The sequence below is a fragment of the Chiloscyllium punctatum genome, chromosome 45, assembly GCF_047496795.1.
Source record: "Chiloscyllium punctatum isolate Juve2018m chromosome 45, sChiPun1.3, whole genome shotgun sequence".
NCBI lineage: Eukaryota > Metazoa > Chordata > Chondrichthyes > Orectolobiformes > Hemiscylliidae > Chiloscyllium > Chiloscyllium punctatum.
Genome location: NC_092783.1, coordinates 60,111,764 through 60,133,450, shown reverse-complemented (window position 1 = coordinate 60,133,450; position 21,687 = coordinate 60,111,764). Strand labels below are relative to the sequence as shown.

At 43.5% G+C, this 21,687-nt stretch overlaps 1 protein-coding gene across 1 annotated transcript in view; it reads right to left on the bottom strand.

The window, feature by feature from the left end:
* LOC140467478 (A-type voltage-gated potassium channel KCND3-like) overlaps positions 1–21,687 on the bottom strand; it is a 390,653-nt gene that overhangs the window by 11,992 nt on the left and 356,974 nt on the right. Inside the window, exons 6-7 of the mRNA XM_072563889.1 lie at positions 14,693–14,752; positions 3,309–3,559 (exon numbers count right to left, since the gene is read on the bottom strand). Of these exons, the coding sequence (XP_072419990.1) occupies positions 3,309–3,559; positions 14,693–14,752 (311 nt within the window). The remainder of the gene's footprint in view (positions 1–3,308; positions 3,560–14,692; positions 14,753–21,687) is intronic.

Genomic DNA, 21,687 nt, shown 5'->3' with positions numbered 1-21,687 from the left:
ATTCTCCCTGTGTCTGTGTGGGTTTGCTCTACAATCCTTCTATAGTCAAAAGATATATAGGTTGGAGGGATTGATTGTGCTCAATTTGATTAGGGATAGTCAATGTGGTTTTGGTAGGTCGTGCCTCATTAACCTTATTGAGTTCTTCGAGAAGGTGACAAAACAGGTGGATGAAGGTAAAGCAATTGATGTGGTGTATATGGATTTCTCTAAAGCATTTGATAAGGTTCCACATGGTAGGCTATTGCACAAAATATGGAGTTTTGTGATTGAAGGTGATTTAGCGGTTTGGATCAGAAAATTGGCTAGCTGAAAGAAGACAGAGGGTGGTGGTTGATGGGAAATGTTCATCTTGGAGCTCAGTTACCAGTGGTGTGCCACAAGGATCTGTTTTGGGGCCACTGCTGTTTGTCATTTAAACAAAAATGATCTGCATGTGGGCATAGAAGGATGGATTAGTACATTTGCGGATGACACTAAGGTAGGCAGAGTGGTGGATAGTGCTGAGGGATGTTATAGGTTACAGAGAGACATAGATAAGATGCAGAGGTGGGTTGAGAAGTAGCAAATGGAATTTAATGCGAAAAAGTGTGAGGTAGTTCACTTCTGAAGAAGTGACAGGAATGCAGAGTACTGGTAAAATTCTTGGCAGTGTCGATGAACAGAGAGATCTGTGTCAGGGTGCATATATCCTAGCAAGTTGCCACCCAGGTTGATAGGATTGTCAAGAAGGCATAAGGTGTGTTGGCAATTATTGGTAGGGGGAGTTTCAGCTGAGTTTCAGAGGCACAAGGTCATGCTTCAGCTCTACAAGACACTAGTAAGGCCGCACCTGGAGTATTGCATACAGTTCTGGTCACCACGTTATCGGAAGGATATGGAAGCTTTGGGAAGGGTTCAGAGGAGATTTAGTAGGATGTTGCCTGGTATGGAGAGAAGGTCTTACAAGGAAAGGTTGAGGGAACTGAGGCTGTTTTCGTTGGAGAGAACAAAGTTGAGAGGTAACGTAATCGAGAGTATAAGATAATCAGCGAGACCCTTTTTCCTCAGATGGTGATGGCTAACACGAGGGGACATAGATTTAAATTGAGGGGTGATAGATTTAGGACAGATATGAGGGGTAGTTTCTTTACTCAGAGAGTAGTAGGGGCGTGCCTGCAACAGTAGTAGACTCGCCAATTTTAAGGGCATTTAAATGGGCTTTGGAAATGCATATGGATAATAATAGAATGGTGTAGGTTAGATGGGCAGCAGATTAATTTCATAGGTTAGTGCAACATCGATGGCTGAAGGGCCTATGCTGCGCTGTAACATTCTATGTTTTATCTTCTAAATTGCCCATAGTGTCCAGGGGTGTGCAAGCTGGGTGGGTTAGCCACAAGGAATGAAGGGCTACAGAGATAGAGTGGATGGATTGCTCTTTGGAGGGTCGGTGTGGACTCAACGGGCCAAATAGCCTGCCGCCACGATGTAAGGTTTCTATAACTAGCAAAAAAAATCTTTTCATCTCCTTCCTGCTCCTTATCTCCTATGGATATATAGGGGTGTGTGTGACCATAAGTTAAAGTAAAGATTGAGAGAGGGATTCATAAAGCATTCAGTACCTACACTTTATTAATGGGAGCATAGAGTAACAAGAACAAAGAGAGAAATGAAAGAGGCATTTAAAATCATGATAGCTTCTGGACAGAACAGATGGGGGAAACTGTTCCTATTGGTGGAAAGATTGAGAATCAGGAGGAACAGATTTAAGGGAATTAGCAAAAGAAACAAATCTATTTTCACACGGTGAGTGGTTGTGATCTGGAATGCACAGCCTAAATTTCTGAAGTTTAGAAGAATGAAGGAGAATCTCATAGGAACCTGAAACATTTCAACAGGAATAGACAGGTTAAACACAGGAAGGATGGTCCTGGTGAGTCAAACACCAGGAGTCACAGTTTAAGGAGATTGGGAAAGCCTTAAAACTGAGCTGAGGAGAAATGTCTTTGTCCAGAGAGTGGTGAGCCTCTGGAGTTCCCTGTCACCGAAAGTGTTTGAGGCCAAACATTGATTATTTTTAAGAAGGAGTTCGATATAGCTCTTAAGGCTAAAGAGATCAAAGGGTTATTGGGGATTAAGAAGGAACAGGGGACTGAGTTGGATGATCAGCCATAATCATATTGAATGGCAGAGTAGGATCGAAGGGCCGAATGGCCTACCTTTGTTCCTTTTTTAAAAGATTTCTATGTTTTTAAGAAAGTGTGGATGAGGTAGGTTCAGTCGAGGCATTCAAGAGGAAATTGGATTATTATCTGAAAAGGAATAATGTGCAAGATTACAGGGAGAAAGTGGGGGTATGATATCCAGGTGAACTCCTCAATGGAGAGCTGGCACAGACATGATGGGCTGACTGACCTCTTTTTATGCCGTAACAATTCAATAACTACATCTGGTTTTACTGCCGCTTTCCAAGATTTAACTAAGAGGTGCGTGATGGTGAAAGCATCTCTCAAACTCAGCACATTTACTGACAAAAAAACTACATTTGACACACTCTCTACTCTGCCCTCCAACTCAAACTCAATGCTGACTTGGAGAATTCCTCAGCAATGGCCAGCAGCTCCCAGAGCAGAGCTGTGGGCTGTTGCTGTGGATTAACGTGAGCGCTGTGGTATTACCTGGTGTTGTAGGATTAATGTGAGCCCTGTGGTATTACCTGGTGTTGAAGGATTAGCGTGAACCCTGTGGTATTACCTGGTATTGAAGGATTAGTGTGAGCCATGTGGTATTACCTGGTGTTGAAGGATTAGTGTGAACCCTGTGGTATTACCTGGTGTTGAAGGATTAGTGTGAACCCTGTGGTATTACCTGGTGTTGAAGGTTTAGCGTGAACCTTGTGGTATTACCTGGTGTTGAAGGATTAAGTGTGAACCCTGTGGTATTACCTGGTGTTGAAGGATTAGCGTGAACCCTGTGATATTAGCTGGTGTTGAAGGATTAATGTGAACCCTGTGGTATTACCTGGTGTTGAAGGTTTAGCGTGAACCTTGTGGTATTACCTGGTGTTGAAGGATTAAGTGTGAACCCTGTGGTATTACCTGGTGTTGAAGGATTAGCGTGAACCCTGTGGTATTACCTGGTGTTGAAGGTTTAGCGTGAACCTTGTGGTATTACCTGGTGTTGAAGGATTAGTGTGAACCATGTGGCATTTCCTGGTGTTGAAGTATTAGCGTGTGCCCTGTGGTATTACCTGGTGTTGAAGTATTAGCGTGAACCCTGTGGTATTACCTGGTGTTGAAGGATTAGTGTAAACCCTGTGGTATTACCTGGTGTTGAAGGATGCCTGCTCTCCACTTTGGATGTGAATGGTACTAAGTTCCTGCATGCTCCTCAGGTGAGCGGCTGACACACTGGAGTTGGGAAGATGAGTGGACTTCTTGTTACTGCGACGGGAGCAGCAGGTACTGGTTGTCCCAGACTCCGAGGACAGAGATGGGCTGTGGGTGGACGGACAATTCTGCATCGAACCTTCCAGGCAGTTCTGTTCATAAACCGGTTCATCGAGCAACTCGTGGTTCTGATAAAATGCAAGAAGAGATTAAATGTTTAAACTATGGAGGCACTTTGTGTAGAATGAAGCACATCAACTTTAACAGGGAATAAGGAACTGCATCTGATCTGGGTCTGAGTTAATAATTCTGATATTCATACCCTAAGGTGAATCTGGTTTAATTTGTGCATGAATGGGATTTGGTTATTGGAATACTTCCTATTTCAATCAGTTTTGAATGTTCCAATTACCTGTTGAATAAATAAATGGCCAAAGTTTAGCTTCAAATTTCTACTGCAGGACACTGCAAAGAAAAACTTGGGAACAATACATCAGTAAGCTTAACGTCTGTGGTAGTTAAGTTACTTGAAAAGATTCTGAGGGATAAGATATATATGCATTTGGAAAGACAGGATTTGATTAGAAATAGTCAGCATGGCTTTGTGCATGGGAGATCATGCCTCGCAAATTTGTTACAATTCTTTGATGAAGTGACCAGGAAGGTTGATAAGGGCGGGGCAGTAGATGTAGTCTATATGGAGTTCAGTAAGGCTTTAGATAAGGTTCCACATGGTAGGCTGCTTTGGAAGGTTAGATAGCATGGAATCCAGGGGGAGCTGGCAAATTGGATTCACAGTTGGCTTGATGGTAGGAAGCAGAGGGTAAAGGATGTTTGGCCGTCTGGAGGCCTGTGACTAGTGGAGTGTCTCAGGGGTTGGTGCTGGGACTATTGCTGCTTGTTATCTACATCAATGATATGGATGAGAATGTACAAGGCATGGTTAGTAAGTTTGCTGATGACACTAAAATAGGTGGTATTGTGGAGAGTGAGGAAGGTTATCAGAAATTGCAGCAAAATGCAAATGGAGTTTAATATAGATAAGTGCAATTTGGAAAGTCAAATCAAGGTTTCATGGTGATTGGTAGGGCCTTAATGAGTGAAGTGAAACAGGAACATTGGAGGTTGTGTGCATGGTTCTCTGAAAGTGGAGTCCCAGGTAGACAGGGCAGTGAAGAAGGCTGTTGGCACACTGGCCTTCATCAGTCACGGCACTGAGTGTAGAAGTTAGGAAGTTATGTTGCAGTTATACAGGATATTGGTGACACTGCACTTGGAGTATTGTGTTCAGTTTTGGTCACCTTGCTATAGGAAGGATGCTATTAAACTGGAAAGAGTGCAGAAGAAATTTACAAGGATGTTGCCTGGACTCAATGGTCTGAGTTATAGGACAAGCTAGGACCTTTTCTTTAGAGTGTAGGAGACGGAGGGGGGTCCTTATAGAGATGTATAAGATCATGAAAGGGTATGTATAAGAGGCATGGATAGGGTGAATGCACTCAGTCTTTTCCCCAGGGTTGGGGAATCAAGGACTAGAGGGCATCAGTTTAAGGTTAGAGGGGAAAGAATAAAATGTAACCTGAGGAGCAACTCTTTTACACAGAGGGTGGTACGCATATGAAATGAGTTGCCAGCAGAAGTGGTTGAGGTGGGTACATTACAAACTTTTAAAGGCATTTTGCCAAATACATGGAGAGGAAAGGATTAGAAGGATACGGGCCAAGTGGATGGACATTTTGGCCGGCATGGACCAGTTTGGACCAAGGGCCCTGTCTCCATGCTGGAGGACTCTATGACTCTATAACACTTACATTTGTATAGCACCTTTGTTGCACATGGCCTGAAAGTGCCAATGCTGAGGAGCACCATAAGCATCAGGAGATCATAAGGACTTGTAGGAAAAGCAGCAGAGGATCTTGAAAGAGTGAGATGTAATATCTCCGTAATAAAAAAAATGTCTTCTCAATGTAACCTGTAGCTAGTTGTTAATGTGTAATCTACAGTATCTTGTTGCTACAGGAGACTCTTCAGGTTAGATCAGGAAACAGTATCCGTCTACTGCATTAGACCAATCAGATCCTGTTATTTCCTACACTGGAAGAGAATGATGGCAGCAAGCTCCATCATATCCTGCACCTCATTCTGCTTAAGGTCACCATCGACTGGCCTCCCTTTAGAGAAATCGAGAGGGAATTGGTAGTGGGGTTAATTTGAGGGGCATCACACTTTGAATTGAGCAAGTGGGGCTTCTGAGTCCACTGGCTGGATCAACACCTACATATGTTGTAGTGAGCTGACAACCTCATATAATGTCTTCCACAAGCTCAGAAAGTACCAAATGCACTTTACCATCAATGGTATTGGCCAGACTGATTCCTGGGATGGCAGGACTGATGCATGAGGAGAACTTGAATTGGTTAGGATTCTATTTGCTGGAGGTCAGAAGAATGAGGGATGGCGGGTGGGGGATGGTGTGATCTCATAGAAACCTCTACAATTTTAACAGGACTAGACAGGGGTAGATACAAGAAAGATGTTCCCAATGGTGGGGATGGGGTTCTGGAACAAGGGGTCATAGTGTGAGAACACAAGGCAAACCATTTAGGACTGAGATGAATAGAAATATCTTCACCAAGAGAATGGTGAGCCTGTGGAATTCTCTGCTACAGAAAAGCTTTTGTGGCCAACACATTGTACATTCCAAGTTTTGCAGTGTTGGATTACATACTTGGGGCCCAATAGGATCAAAGGATAGTTGGGGGAAAGGCAGAAACAGGCTATTGAGTTGGATGGAGACAGTGAGGACTGCAGATGCTGGAGATTAGAGTGATGCTGGAAAAGCACAGCAGGTCTGGCAGCATCCAAGGAGCAGGAAAATCAATGTTTCAGGTAGGAGTCCTTCATCAGGATTGAGTTGGATGATCAACCATGACCATAATGAATGGAGCAAGCAGATTTGAAGGGACGAATGGCCTACTCCTGCCCTGTTTTCTATGTTTCGATGTTTCAATATACTTTGTCATTGTTTTGTGGAGGATACATGGTAACTAATTTCAGCAAACAAACTCCCACCAAGAACAATGAGATAATTTCTTCACCATCTGTTTTAGGGTGATTGGTTGAGAGTTAAATATTGGTCAATGTCAGATGATGCTGAATTAAAAACTGTTTCAATGTATGTGTGTGCGAACAATTTTACTGGGGACTGAACTGTGACAAGTCAAACTGTTCACATGGAACTGAAATAAATTCCATCTCACCCAGGCTGGATTTAAATCCAGGTGCCTGCACTCAAGTTCCACCTGCACCAAAAGTGTGGAATGCCATCTGATTTAAAAAAAGGTTTTCTAATTAACTTGTTACCGAATGTTATTGCATACCTCTAGAGTGGGTGGGACTTGAACCCAGGCCTCCTAACTCAGAGGTAGGGACACTACCAGCACACTACAAGAGATCCTACACAACATTGCTGAACAGTCTGTTTAAAAATATCAAACAAAGGTCATCACCTATTGCTAAGTGTACATTTTCCTCAAGTTAAATGGGGAACTATACTGAAAAAGCATGTTTTAACAGAAGCAAGTAACAAGTAGCTGATGTTAGTTTTGTGGCAATGCCCCAGAATTAGTGATCTGATGATCCAAGCCATGGGTTCAAATCCCATCGTATTAGTTGGTGGATGTTAAATGCAATTGAAAAACAAAATCTGGAATTTAAAGCTAAGCTCAGTAACGGTGACTATCATCCATTCTTGTAAATGCCCACCTGGTTCACTAATGCCTCTTAGGGAAAGAACATTGACTTCTTTACCCAGCCTGACCTACACGTGACTCCAAACCCAGAGTGCTTAGTGGTTGACTTTCAACTTCCCATTGAAGTGGCCGAGCAAGCCATTCAGTTCCACTAGAGATGGGCAACAAATGGGCAACAAATACTATTCTCAATCAAAAACCGTGGGCGGCACGGTGATTAGCACTGCTGCCTCACAGCCCCAGAGACCTGGGTTCAATTCCCGCCTCAGACGACTGACTGTGTGGAGTTTGCACATTCTCCCCGTGTCTGTGTGGGTTTCCTCCGGGTGCTCCAGTGTCCTCCCACAGTCCAAAAACATGCAGGTCAGGTGAATTGGCCATGCTGAATTGCCCCTAGTGTTCGGTGAAGGGATAAATGTAGGGGAAGGGGTCTGGGTGGGTGGCGGGTCTGTGTGGACTTGTTGGGCCGAAGGGCCTGTTTCTGTGCTGCAAGAAATGTAATCTAAGGAACTGCGGATGCTGTAAATCAGAAGCAAGCGCAGAAGTTGCTGGAAAAGTCCAGCAGGTCTGGCAGCATCTGTGGTGAGAAATTAGAGTTAACATTTCAGGTTGAGTGACCCTTCCTCAGAACTGAAACGTTAACTCTGAATTCTCTCCAGAGATGCTGCCAGACCTGCTGAGCTTTTCCAGCAACTTCTGTTTTCATTTCTGAAATGCTAGAAATCATGAAAGAACAAATGAAACCATTCTGCCCCATCAGGCCTAAGATGGCGTCGTCCAATTTCACCCTATATCTCTTGCTTCTTCTCTGACTAACGTGTGAATTTTTGCTCTTCACATATTTATTCTATTATCGTTTAATGATTTTTAATGTATCTGCTACCACTGCCCTTTTAGGCAACATCCACTAGATCATTTTTTAAGCTGTTATACTCACCTTCCCAGCAATCCTTCGCTCCTCCATCACACCTCTCGGCAAATGGAGGACCTGATGCCTGAGGTAAGATTTTTAAGCTGTTATACTCACCTTCCCAGCAATCCTTCGCTCCTCCATCACACCTCTCGGCAAATGGAGGGCCTGACGCTTGAGGTAAGTTTTTTAATCTGTTATACTCACCTTCCCAGCAATCCTTCGCTCCTCCCTCATAACAATTTGCTGCTTAACAACAAAGGTTCCTACGATGTCTCTGGCCTTTTATTTTTGCCAGTCACCTTTGATCTCTTTTCCCTGGCCTCTGACATTCCTGCTCCTGAAAACATATTTCCCCCTTTGCGGAAATGGGAATGATACATCCCAATAAAAACAAAGGGAAAACTGGAGTAAACTCAGCAGTTCGTATAGCATCTGGGGAGAGAAATCATGAGTCATTCCTCCTGACTCAGCCAAGCCTGTTCACACAACACAGTCAGGAGTTTGATGGAATACTCCCCACTTGCCTGGATGGGGGCAGCTCCAACAACACTCAAGAAGCTCGACACCATCCAGGACAAAGCAGCCTCCACTTGATTGGCACCACATCCACAAACATACACTCCCTTTATCACTGATGCTCAATAGCGGCAGTGTGCTCTTACTGTGCACTCCAGAAGCTTGCCGAAGGCTCTGAGACAGCACCTTCCAAACCCATAACCACTTCCATATAGAAGGGCAAGGACAGAAAATACATGGGAACACCACCACCTGCAAGCAACCCCCTCAAGCCACTCCCCATCCTGACTTGGAAATATATCGCCGTTCCTTCACTGTTGCTGGGTCACAATCCGAGAATTCCCTCCCTAAGGGCATTGTGGGTCAACCCACAGCAGGTGGAGTGCAGCAGTTCAAGAAGGCAACTCACCCCCACCTTCTCAAGGGGGCCAACTAGGGACGGGCAATAAGTGCTAGCCCAGCCAGCGACACCCACACCACGTGAGTGAATTTAAAAAAAAGTATTCATGCTACAGGTCGATGATCTGATCTGAACTCTGATGAAGAGTCATTGACCTGAAATGTTAATTCCGTTTCTCTCTCCACAGGTTCTGCCAAATCCGCTATGTCTGAATTTGTGCTTATTTCGAATTTCCACAATATTTTGTTTTGATATTGATGAATTTACTCTTATGAATGTCCCTTTAAATCAAAGACTATTTCAAGCACTCTGCTAGCTACAGAACACAGCATTCATTTAATTCATCCTGCTCTTGAATCTGAATAAAGGGTATACACATCTGGAAATAGAACAGTTACTTTGGTGAAATCAAAACATTCCCCTGGTAGTTAGATTGAAAGCTATTTTCTCACCAATGTCATATTTTATGTGACCCACTACTGCACTGTGACTGTCTTAGGAATGATTGATGTTGTTGGTAAGTTCCTTTCTTAGCTTCACACAGTCCTTGTGCACAGATAATCTGGTAATATAAACTAGTAACATAAAGGAGAAGGAAGATTGAGGGAGGAGAGTTTTGGCATTGCCTATGGGCAACTGGTAAGGTGTGAGAGGAATGGTACGGTGAGGATCAGAATGGAATGGATTGGGATGGGGTGGGATAGAGGATGGTGCATGAGGAGGTCTCGAAAGGGGTGAGTTTTCAGATGGTGGGGTGGGACTGGAGTGGACTGAGGTGAGTTGGGGAGAAAAAAAATGGGATGGATTGAGAAAATCTGGGGTGGGTTGGATTGTGCAGTGTGTGTGTGTGTGTGATCAGATGTAATATGTTGGCATGGATCAGCCTAGAGAGGGAGGGAACAAGATGAAATTGGCTGCGTTGGGATAGACTGCGTTGGGGTGAGGTGGACTGGAATAGATTAGCAGTGATTGGGATTGGGCTGAATGTTATTTTTATCATTAGGGCCCTATGCCCAGAGTGTGAAAAGTAAAATAGAGCCCCCAAAATGTGATGACTATTGATCAACTTCATCAATAGAAATGGTGAAAAGAAGGATTTTCAGGTAATATTGGAGGATTCCTCGTGTTTTTACATGAAACGGAAATACTAGAAAGTTCCTGTCTCCTACAAGGAAATTCACAGAATCATTTCGAGCAAAGGGTTTCAAATATCTTATTACTTTCGTGAGATGTGGGTGTCAGTGACAAGGCCTGCATTTATTGCCCATCTCTAAGTCCCCTTGAATGGAGTGGCTTGATAGGCTTTTTAAGAACGCTGTTAAGAACAGCCACCTTACTATGGGTCTGAAGTCACTTGTTGGCCAAACCATAAAATGTTGGAGCTGAAGTAGACCATTCGACCCATCGAGTCTGCTCCCTCATTCAATGAGATCATGGCTGATCTGATAATCCTCAACCTAAATTTCCTGCTTTTTTTCCCCTTACCTCTTGATTCCCTCCCTGCTAACACCATAAAACACAACAGAAGTAGGCCATTCAGCCCATTGAATCTGACCTGCTACCGTAAGATTGCAGAATTTCCCTCCCCGAAGGACATTATTGAAACAGATGGTTTATCTTAATAATGATAATTTCATATTCACCATTCCAGAATAGCTTTCAATTCTAAATTTATTTATTGAGTTTAAATTACGCCAGAGGTCATGGTAGGATTTGAATTCCTATTCACAGAGTATTAGCCTACACCTAGTGAATTACTAGTGCTAGTGGCATTACCACCATGACCTTACCAGCATGTCTCCCATCACAGCCATGTAGAAAACCATTGAAACATAGGGAATGGTTTCAAGCTGTGAGCAGATATGTTTCTGGAGAAAGGAGGATTGTGGAACAAGAAGGCGTGAGGACAGTCAATAAACTGGAATATTAAGCTAAATCGTATCTAAATTTCTACCAGACGGATTTGTCCATGTGTTAGACATTCGCTGAAAACCTTCCTAATTCTGAGTGTTCGTTCTCCTGTTCATACAGTGAGTAATAATTCAGGACATACTGGCACTTAGAGGCAATTGGAAAAATCAAAGAGGGAAATTGGGAGAAGTGTTTTACACTCTAAATTATTCTAATCTGGTATGTACTTTCTTAAAGTGGAAGCAGATTTAAGTTCAACTCAAAAGGGGATTTGATGAATATTTGAAATGGAGAAATTTGCTAGGTTGTGGGAAAATTGCAATGGGGAATGGGATTTACTGGATGGCTCTTTCTAAGAGTTGGATGGGTATGACATGGCCAGTGGGCTCTTTCAATGCTGTGTGATTCTATGTGATTTATGAGAATTTTGGGTTGTAGGTCTACGTAGGTACTAGATTGTGTACAAATGTCTATTTGCACTTTATCTATTGTGTGTTTGCATGTGTATATGTGGGCATGCTTCTGTATTTGTGTGTATGCCCATATAAGTGAGTGGACAGTTTTAATGCTTCTTTCTTACTGTCACTGAAACATCAACAAAATCTGCATTTTACTGCACAGCATTTAAGTGCCAGAGACATTCACTGGACTGGTACCAGAAATGAGGAACTTTGAGAAATTAGAGAAGGTGAGCTATTCTTTGTGCAAAAAACGATTAGGCAGAGGTTTGTTAGAATTTTTCAAAATCCTGAATGTTTTTAGAATAGAATCCCCACTGTGTGGAAATGGGCTATTCGGCCCAACAAGGCCACACCAACCCTCCGAACAGCATCCCACCCAGACCCATCCCTGTAACCCTGTGTTTCCCATGGCTAATACACCTAACCTACACATCCCTGGAACTATGGGCAATTTAGCATAGTTAGTTCACCTAACCCGGACATCATTGGATTGTGGGAGGAAACTGGAACACCTGGAGGAAGCCCGCGCAGACATGGGGAGAATGTGCCAACTTCACACAGACAGTCGCCTGAGGCTGGATTTGAACCCAGGCCCAGTGAGGCATCAGTGCTAACCACTGAGCTACCACTGAGGAGAGACTGTTTGCTTTGGCTGCAGGGTTGATAACCAGAGGACCCAGGGTTAGGATAATTAGCAAAGAAAGCATGAGGAATTTTCAGGAGAAAGAGTGTTCTGATGCAGAATCATACTGGACTTAAAATGTAAACCATCTTTCTCTCTTCACAGACTGCTGAGTTTTTTCAGCATTGTTTGTTTTTGTTGAGGATTTTTTGTTGGAGTGTGTCGTTAGGCATTGCCTGAAAGGATAGTGGAAGAAGAGCCAACAGCAGCTTTCAAAAAGGAATTGGAAAACATATTTGAAGGGAATCAAAATACAGGACAACAATGGAAGAGCAAGGGGAAATGAGATTGACTGAGTCTTGCTGTTGAAGTTTTTCATCTTTCACTCATCAGGGTCATCCATATGTAGAGGGGAACAACACCATCCCATACACCACCTTCACTCCTGGTGAAGAGTACAAGAAGATTTTTTAGATTAGATTAGATTACTTACAGTGTGAAAACAGGCCTTTCGGCCCAACAAGTCCACACCGACCCACCGAAGCGTAACCCACTCATTCCTGTACATTTACCCCTTTACCTCACACTACGGGCAATTTAGCATGGCCAATTCACCTGACGTGCACATCTTTGGACTGTAGGAGGAAACCGGAGCACCTGGAGGAAACCCACGCAGACACGGGGAGAATGTGCAAACTCCACACGGTCAGTCGCCTGAGTTGGGAATTGAACCCGGGTCTCTGGCACTGTGAGCCAGCAGTGCTAACCACTGTGCCACTGTGCCGCCCACAATTGCTGCAACAACTCACCAAGGCTCCTTCAACAACACTTTCCAAGAATACAAATTTTATCAGCTACAAGGACAAGGGCATAGCATACATGGGAACACCACCTTGTGCAAGTTCCCCTAAAAACTATACGCCATCCTGAACTGAAACATATATTGCTGTTCCTTCACTGTCACTGGATCAAAATCCTGGAATTCCATTCCTAAAAGCAGACCATTCAGCCCATTAAGTCCATAGTGACCCTCTGAATTGCATCACACCCAGACTCACCTCATTCCCGTAATCCTGCATTTCCCAGGCTATTCCACTTAACTTGCACATCATTGACTGCCATGATGTGGAGGTGCCAGTGTTGGACTGGGGTGGGCAAGGTCAGAAATCACACAACACCAGATTATAGTGACTTCACCTGACAAAGGAGCAGCGCTCCGGAAGCTTGTGATTTCAAATTAACCTGTTGGACTCTAACCTGGTGTAGTGTGACTTCATCTTTGGACAGTAGGAGGAAACAAGAGCAACTGGAGGAAGCCCACACAGACACAGGGAAGAACATGCAAACTCCACACAGCCAGTTGCCCAAGGCTGCAATTGAACCTGGGGACTTGGCACAGTGAGACAGCAGTGTTAACCACTGAGCCATTGTGCCACCCTTACACCAGCCATCCTTACATCCTAAGTATTATCATTTAATAAAGTCAGGAAGAATCCCTGAGACCTAGTGGAATGAGAGGATAGGTGACAGATATATTAATTAAGAATTAATTGGGTCTGAGATGGTTGTATAAATATAGGGAGCTAGTCATTAGTGGGGTTTCAGCTTTATGGAGTGTAGTAAATTGAAATAAAAATGTGGACTTAAATTCTGTTTAAATATAGTTAATATATGGAGTACAACACATGGACTGCAGTGGTTCAAGGTGGTAGCTCACCATCACCTTCCCAAGGGCAATAGGGATGAGCGATAAGTGCTGGCCCTGCTGATGATGCCCATGTTTTGTAATGAGCAGAAGGAGAGTTGAACACACAGGATGTCCCAGATCATTCACTCAATGCAAAAATTTGGCAAATGATGATTTGTGTTAATAAAGACTTAGTTTTCTATTCATAGTAAAACAGCAAACTCCTGATAAGACCTTGACCCTCCATTCCCTGAAAAATAATGAAGACATTTTTTATAGAGACAAAATGCTATGCTCTTTGATTGTTCATTAAAGGATGACACTTTTCAGCAGAAATACATGTCTACTTGTCAGATGTATTGAAAAGCTCTGTCCTTGTTCATCTCTATTGTTTTTGCTCTGCAGTCTTCTGCTCTCTCTCTCTCTCACTCTCTCGCTCTGTTACTGTGCTAAAATCTTGAGGCATAGTTCCACATGCACCAGCTCGCATACAACCTTCTGAAATCACTGCGCTCTTCCAATCCATGTTTCTTGTTAACCGCCAATTTTATTACTTTTACGATTAGCAGATGTGACTTGCACCACCGAACTCTGGAATCCTATCCCTTAGACCCTGCCCATCTCTATCCCCCTCTTCTCTGGAAGCTATTTCATTAAACCTAACACTTCAGTCATCCATCTTATAAACTCCAAAGGTGGCTCAATATTTTTTTGAACAGTAGCCGTTATGAAGTGCAGGGGCACATTTTATAATGGTAAAGGTGCAATGCAAATGCAGCTTGCTGCTTTTAAATAGAGTAGAGTGTACCACTGCACGATTTCTTAAAATAATACCAATTATTTTAAATGCTGTAATGAAGGCAGAGTGAGCTGAGTCCCTCAATAGGTCGATTTCCCCAGAGTTTGATAATGTCACACATCAGTGCAGTAACCAAAGTCACACTGGTCAAAGAGAAAGGAAGTGGTAATGTCACATGAGTGTTCATGAAGTCAGTGTGATGGAGAGATGATACTTCAACGTCTGTCCTCTGGTGTAACTACAAAAAGGAGAAGACCTACCTTGGTTGAAGCAGATGTTCGGATTGATAGAAGGGGATCATCCAACAGGTAAGACAGTCCCTGCAGCACCAACAGAAGACCAAATGAAAACACTGTGGTACAGTTTTGAATTTCAAGTATTGACCTTAGTGTTGTACAGTCAGTTCTGACCTAACACGGTAGTTCCATTCTTGTGTGATCTCGTGTTATAAGAGAAATCTCTGCACCATTTAAACCAATGGGAACAGAATCACCTTATAGCCAATACAGGTAAGGAAAGTTCACATTGTACAAATGACAGTTTAAATTCTTCAGTTGCGTTACAGCCAATTTGCATGATAAAACATGTTTTATAGCAGAAATGACCTGTAACTATGGAGATTGGAGTGGGTATAGCTCATGATAATATTCTTTGATTCCAATCACCATCTCAATTACTGTCTGTACAAATTTATCCAGACACAGATACCATAATTTTGTCCATGAAATAATGTTATGACTTCAAGTTATAGGTTTGGATTTTGTGCTTAAGTTATCTTTGTGGTGTGACTTTTTCTCCCCTTGATTTCATTCAGTACCAGTCAAAGAGATCTCGAGCATTCCAAATAGGAACAAGCTGCCAATTCACAAAGGAAGCCACAAATAACAAATCAGGTTTGTGTATTCACCTTCTAAACTATTACAGAGAGTGAAATAAAGATTGACATGTATGTGAGATTAAGGCAAATGGTGAAATATCATTTTTTTTCTAAACTTACTTTTTTAACATAATGGAGTGGAGAAATTTGGCATTCCAGAAACATAAAAATCAGTTTGTCAGGACCTGAGAGGTTGTTTGTGAGTAATTGTGGTCTGGAACCAATATTCCCTCTGAGGTGCTGGGAATATTGCTGGATTGCAATCAAAGAGTGCTGTACAGGGAGGACACTGGGCACAAACTACATCCCTGGATTAGTGGTGCTGGAAGAGCACAGCAGTTCAGGCAGCATCCAAGTAGCTTCAAAATCGACGTTTCGGTCAAAAGCCCTTCATCAGGAATAAAGGCAGAGGGCCTGAAGCGTGGAGAGATAAGCTAGAGGAGGGTGGGGGTGGGGAGAAAGTAGCATAGAGTGGGGGAGGGGATGAAGGTGATAGGTCAGGGAGGAGAGGGTGGAGTGGATAGGTGGAAAAGGAGATAGGCAGGTAGGACAAGTCCGGACAAGTCATGGGGACAGTGCTGAGCTGGAAGTTTGAAACTAGTGTGAGGTGGGGGAAGGGGAAATGAGGAAACTGTTGAATTCCACATTGATGCCCTGGGGTTGAAGTGTTCCGAGGTGGAAGATGAGGCGTTCTTCCTCCAGGCGTCTGGTGGTGAGGGAGTGGCAGTGAAGGAGGCCCAGGACCTCCATGTCCTTGGCAGAGTGGGAGGGGGAGTTGAAATGTTGGGCCACAGGGCGGTGTGGTTGATTAGTGCGGGTGTCCCGGAGATGTTCCCTAAAGCGCTCTGCTAGGAGGCGTCCATTCTCCCCAAAGTAGAGGAGACCGCATCGGGAGCAACGGATACAACAAATAATATTAGTGGATGTGCATGTAAAACTTTGATGGATATGGAAGGCTCCTTTAGGGCCTTGGATAGAGGTGAGGGAGGAGGTGTGGGTGCAGGTTTTACAGTTCCTGCGGTGGCAGGGGAAAGTGCCAGAATGGGAGGGTGGGTCGTAGGGGGGCGTGGACGTGACCAGGTAGTCACGGATGGAACGGTCTTTGTGGAAGGCGAAAAGGGGTGGGGAGGGAAATATATCCCTGGTGGTGGGGTCTTTTTGGAGGTGGCGGAAATGTCGGCGGATGATTTGGTTTACGCAAAGGTTGATAGGGTAGATGGTGAGCACCAGGAGCGTTCTGTCCTTGTTACAGTTGGAGGGGTGGGGTCTGAGGGTGGAGATGTGGGATGTGGACGAGATGCGTTGGAGGGCATCTTTAATCATGTGGGAAGGGAAATTGCGGTCTCTAAAAGAAGGAGGCCATTGGTGTGTTCTGTGGTGGAACTGGTCCTCCTGGGAGCAGATACGGCGGAGGCGGAGGAATTGGGAATACAGGATGGCATTTTTGCAAGAGGTAGGGTGGGAAGAGGTGTAATCCAGGTAGCTGTGGGAGTCAATGGGTTTGTAAAAAATGTCAGTGTCAAGTCGGTCATCACTAATGGAGATGGAGAGGTCCAGGAAGGGGAGGGAGGTGTCAGAGATGGTCCAGGTAAATTTAAGGTCAGGGTGGAACGTGTTGGTGAAGTTGATGAATTGCTCAGCCTCCTCGTGGGAGCACGAGGTGGCGCCAATGCACATCCCCTTAAAAGTGTACACATGTAGAGCTGTGTGGAATTTCCAAGGACTGAGCAGCGTAACGCCAAGTTGTGTACATCAATTAGAGGAATCTCTGTGTGTTGCATCATTAAACCTCAGTGATGTTTCATTCAGCAAAGGGTAATCTTTTCAGGGTTATTTTTTAAAAGTGCAAAGAGAAATTTGAAGTTCCTGCTAATGCAGTGATGTCACACTGATTCTTCACATCTATGGCCTACAGGAACCATCTTGCAGAGGAATGAGGATCACTGATAGCAACATCTGAATTTTTGCAATTAATACCCTGTGTATGATTTGTCAGATGTTGCTTCCTGTTTTTCTGTACAATAATAATGAATACTAATAGTTCGATAGCAATTCAAAATATAGCCATAGCCTTCATTACAAGGAGAGGAGTGCAAACAATTGAGTGCTTGCAGTTCTGACAGTTGCAGGCTGCTGTATATATTCAGTAATTGTTCACACTTGTTATGGTGCTTTTATACTAAATCAGGCCTAAGTGGGAAGGTCCCTGAATTATGAAGAGAGGTATTTGCAACTATAGTGGGATATTGCCACATTTAGCAGTCTTGGGCAATTAAAAGGGTTGAGAAAGTAAATTGCTCAATGTTGTTCATGAGCAAATTGTTGGGACTGTGTCGAATAATAGGAATATAAAGTGTGATAAGCATTAATGGACACCATTAACACATAGAGCTATTCTCATTGGCTCTTGATTTCGATTTATGCTGTGCACAAATTTTATTAAAACCAAACTAGAACATAAAATGCATTAGAAGACACTTAGCCAGCGATAGCAGCTGCCCCTGAGAATGCTGAGTCCATTTCTGTTTGGCAATCCATCTCTTTCTATGATTTAAAATGGACTTTAATAGGTTTATAAGTGAGAATTACATTATGCAGACTACACCTACAACTAAACAGTGCAGAGGTCACGGTGCTGTACACGTTTGTACTTTGCTGTTGAATTTTTCCTATTCCTGTCCTCACTTCTTGAATAGTCTTGGCTCAGGAGCCAATTCCAGTTTTCAGGACCTCACTCCAAAGTGGTTCATTTACTTGTAACTGACAGTAGGCACTGAGAGAGCCCCACAGCCCAGCTCAATTTTGCTCTGTGCCATTGTGCACACAGACACACATTTGCACATTGATACACATATGGCAATAAGCACATGTGAACTTATTGATGCCTATATGTGTAATAAGAATACATCCCTATAGCTCTACACAGTCCTCACAATGTGCTTAATAAAAATCATTGGACAATTTACATATTCAACACTTTCAACTGGCCCATGCCTATTAGATGTGACAATATCCCACTAAACTTGCAAATACCTCTCTTCCTAATTCAAGGACCTTCCAACTTAGGTGTAATTTATTATAAAAGTTAACTGCACTGCGGAAATTCACATGGAAACACCTTATACAATGACAAGCAGTAACCTGCATGCACATGTCTGCACAGGGACACACATTCTTTACCCTGGGATATTGTTAGGACCAACAATTCATTTTCTCTCCAAGCCTGTCATAATGTTTTCCAATCAACCAGTTCAAAGATGTGATTACACACTTGTGAGTGTGTGTGGTTTAAAGCCAGCTCCCTCAAACTTGTTGTATTCCCTTCCATGTAACACACACATGCCACTCACATATTTGCACACATTTAATACCTGGTTTGTGGTGATGTTGAACTCTGCTTCCTAAATTTGTTTCCTAATAATAATCTATTGGTTCCCACACTAGCTGAGGTTACTGTGAAGGTCTCACCTTCCCAACCTCACCCCATACCTGAGGTGCAATGACCCTCAGGATAAGCTCTCCACCAGTCATCTCTCCACCTTGTCTCTAATGACAGAGCAACGTTATTGTCCTTTGCACTTGACCTTTACTTCTGGGAGTCTAGCAGTCAATCCTACCATCCCTGCCACCTCAGTCAACAAGATCCACAAACATCCATTCCCTCCACCATCGGTGCTCTGTGCAGCAGTGTACACTATCTACAAGATGCACTGCAGAAATTCACCAAAGATCCTCAGACAGCACTTTCCAGACCCACTACCACTTCCATGTAGAAGGACAAGGGCAACAGATACATGGGAACACCACCCCCTGCAAGTTTCCCTCCAAGCCACTCACCATCCTGACTTTGAAATATATCGCTGTTCCCTCAGTGTCTCTGGGTCACAATCCTAGAATTCCCTCCCTAAGGACATTGCGGGTCTACCTACAACACATGGACTGCAGTGGTTCAAGAAGACCTCTCACTCTCACCTTCTCAAAGGGCAACTAGTGACTGGCAATAAATGCTAGCCAGCTAACGACACCCACACCGCACAAAATGAAAATATTTTAAATAAAATTTAATGAACAGCGCAGTATAAGAAGCATTAATGGCCACCGTTATGGCTCAGGTGGATGTTGGAGAGTGATTATTTTAATAAAATTGAACATGAGGGAGATAACGAAACAATTAAAAGATCCAGAAACGGGAGTTCCTATAATTCCCCCACGCTGCTACAAAGTCTCCTTTTTACTCACGTTGAGGAATTTTGCTGCCATGGCTTACAGTTTAAAAATTGCTTCATGACTAAAAATGTTTGAGTTATCTATTAAGCAGAAGAAAGCAGTGTAAACAAGACCAACATGAGAGTTTCTTGCCAAAGGTTTGAAAATTGGTCTTTACAATTTAAGCCACTTTAAATTAGACTACTTGGAATTGAATGAAGGGAGGGTTTGAAAAGAATTTGTTCTCCCTGTGCTTTCTCCTTTTCACCATTTAAATGTTACATCTCACTGGAGTGACAGGCTGCTGAATATTAACACAACCCAGAGGGGTTCAGCATTGTTAATGTGTTAAATGCATTAATTTGTAGGACCTAATCTATCGGCAGCACATTTGGTGGTGTTATTCTCTATAGCTGGTCATTTTAAGCCTTTGATTCACGTCGGATGAGACTAGACTAACACAATTCCACAGAGGAGACACAATCTAAATACTTTCCCGGGGAATAGTGAGCCTGATCAAGTCCGTCTGCTACTCTCACAGTTCTGTTTGAGCCTCAGTTTTGATAATCATCTCTTCCAGAGTCTGAGGCTTTGGAGCATAACATTGGCTTTGAGCATCTATTTTAAAGAAAATTGCAACAACTCCCCTCAGAATACACTAACTTACTGCAAAGTCCCTCTCAGAGCCTCACACCATCCTAACTTGGAAATCTATCACCATTCATTCACTGCCATTGGGTCAAAATCTTGGATCTCCCTTCCTAACAACATTGTGGGTCTATCTACAGCACATGGACTGCAGCAGTTCAAGAGGGCAGCTCATCGCTGTCATAATTGTAACGAGGTCAGCCGGGAACCTCATAGAATCAGTTCCCTGATTGGGACTGATAACCTGCTCCAATCAGGGAGCCCTGGCTGACATATATAAACAGAAGTGTCAGAGGTTCTGTTCACTCTGACAGCTGGCTCTGATGGAGCTGGAGCAGGGTCAAGGGCTCTCCCTCTGGAAATAAAGGGGGACTTGGTGATGAGATACCGGTTTCTGTGGAGTTATTTCAACCACTACCTTTTCCAGCACAATGGGGAATGGGTAATAAATGCTGGCCCAGCCAATGACGCACACGTTTCCATGAATTAAAAAATAGAATCAGGAAAAGCCAATGCCGGAAATACTGACCCAGTCAGAAATGTATCCTTAATAAATCATTTGGACTTTGATCATACAATCACAGAGATGTATAGCATGGAAACAGACCCTTTGGTTCCCCTTGTCCATGCCAACCAGATATCCCAATCTGACCCAGACCCATTTGCCAGCATTTTTACGAACACAGTCCCCCAGTACCTCCAATTTGGCAGTTGGCTATTCATGCATTTGCTGACATTGCAGGCATCAGCACACCTAGAGTGTAATGGGATAACCTCATTCTGGGAGATTGGCCTTCCCGATCATGGTCTCTCCCCTGCCAGGCCAGATTATTTCTGTTCACTGTTTTTGTCTAACGGTTACTTAACTGGCTTTGTGCAGAATGTATCAACGTTTGACTTGGTTGTGTGGTTGTCATGCACAGGTAGCTAGGAAGGAACTGAAGAATGGACTTAGGAGAGCTAGAAGGGGGCATGGAAAAGCCTTGGTGGGTAGGATTAAGGAAAGCCCAAGGGATTCTACCCTTACATGAGGAACAAGAGGATGGTCATAGTGAGGGTAGGGCTAATCAGGGATAGTGGAGGAAACTTGTGCCTGGAGTTGGAGGAGATAGATGAGGGCTGAAGATGAGTTGCTGGAAAAGCGCAGCAGGTCAGGCAGCATCCAAGGAGCAGGAGAATCGACGTTTTGGGCATGAGCCCTTCTTCAGGAATCATTCCTTCTTCATTCCTGAAGAAGGGCTCATGCCTGAAACATCGATTCTCCTGATCCTTGGATGCTGCCTGACCTGCTGCGCTTTTCCAGCAACAAATTTTCAGCTCTGATCTCCAGCATCTGCAGTCCTCACTTTCTCCTAGGAGATAGATGAGATCCTAACAAATACTTTGCTTCAATATTCATGACTAAGAGGGACCTTGTCATTTGTGAGGACAGCATGAAACAGGCTGATACTCTTGAATATGTTGTTAAGAAGGAGGATGTGCTGGAAATTTAAAAAAAAACATGAGGATTGATAATCCCCTTGG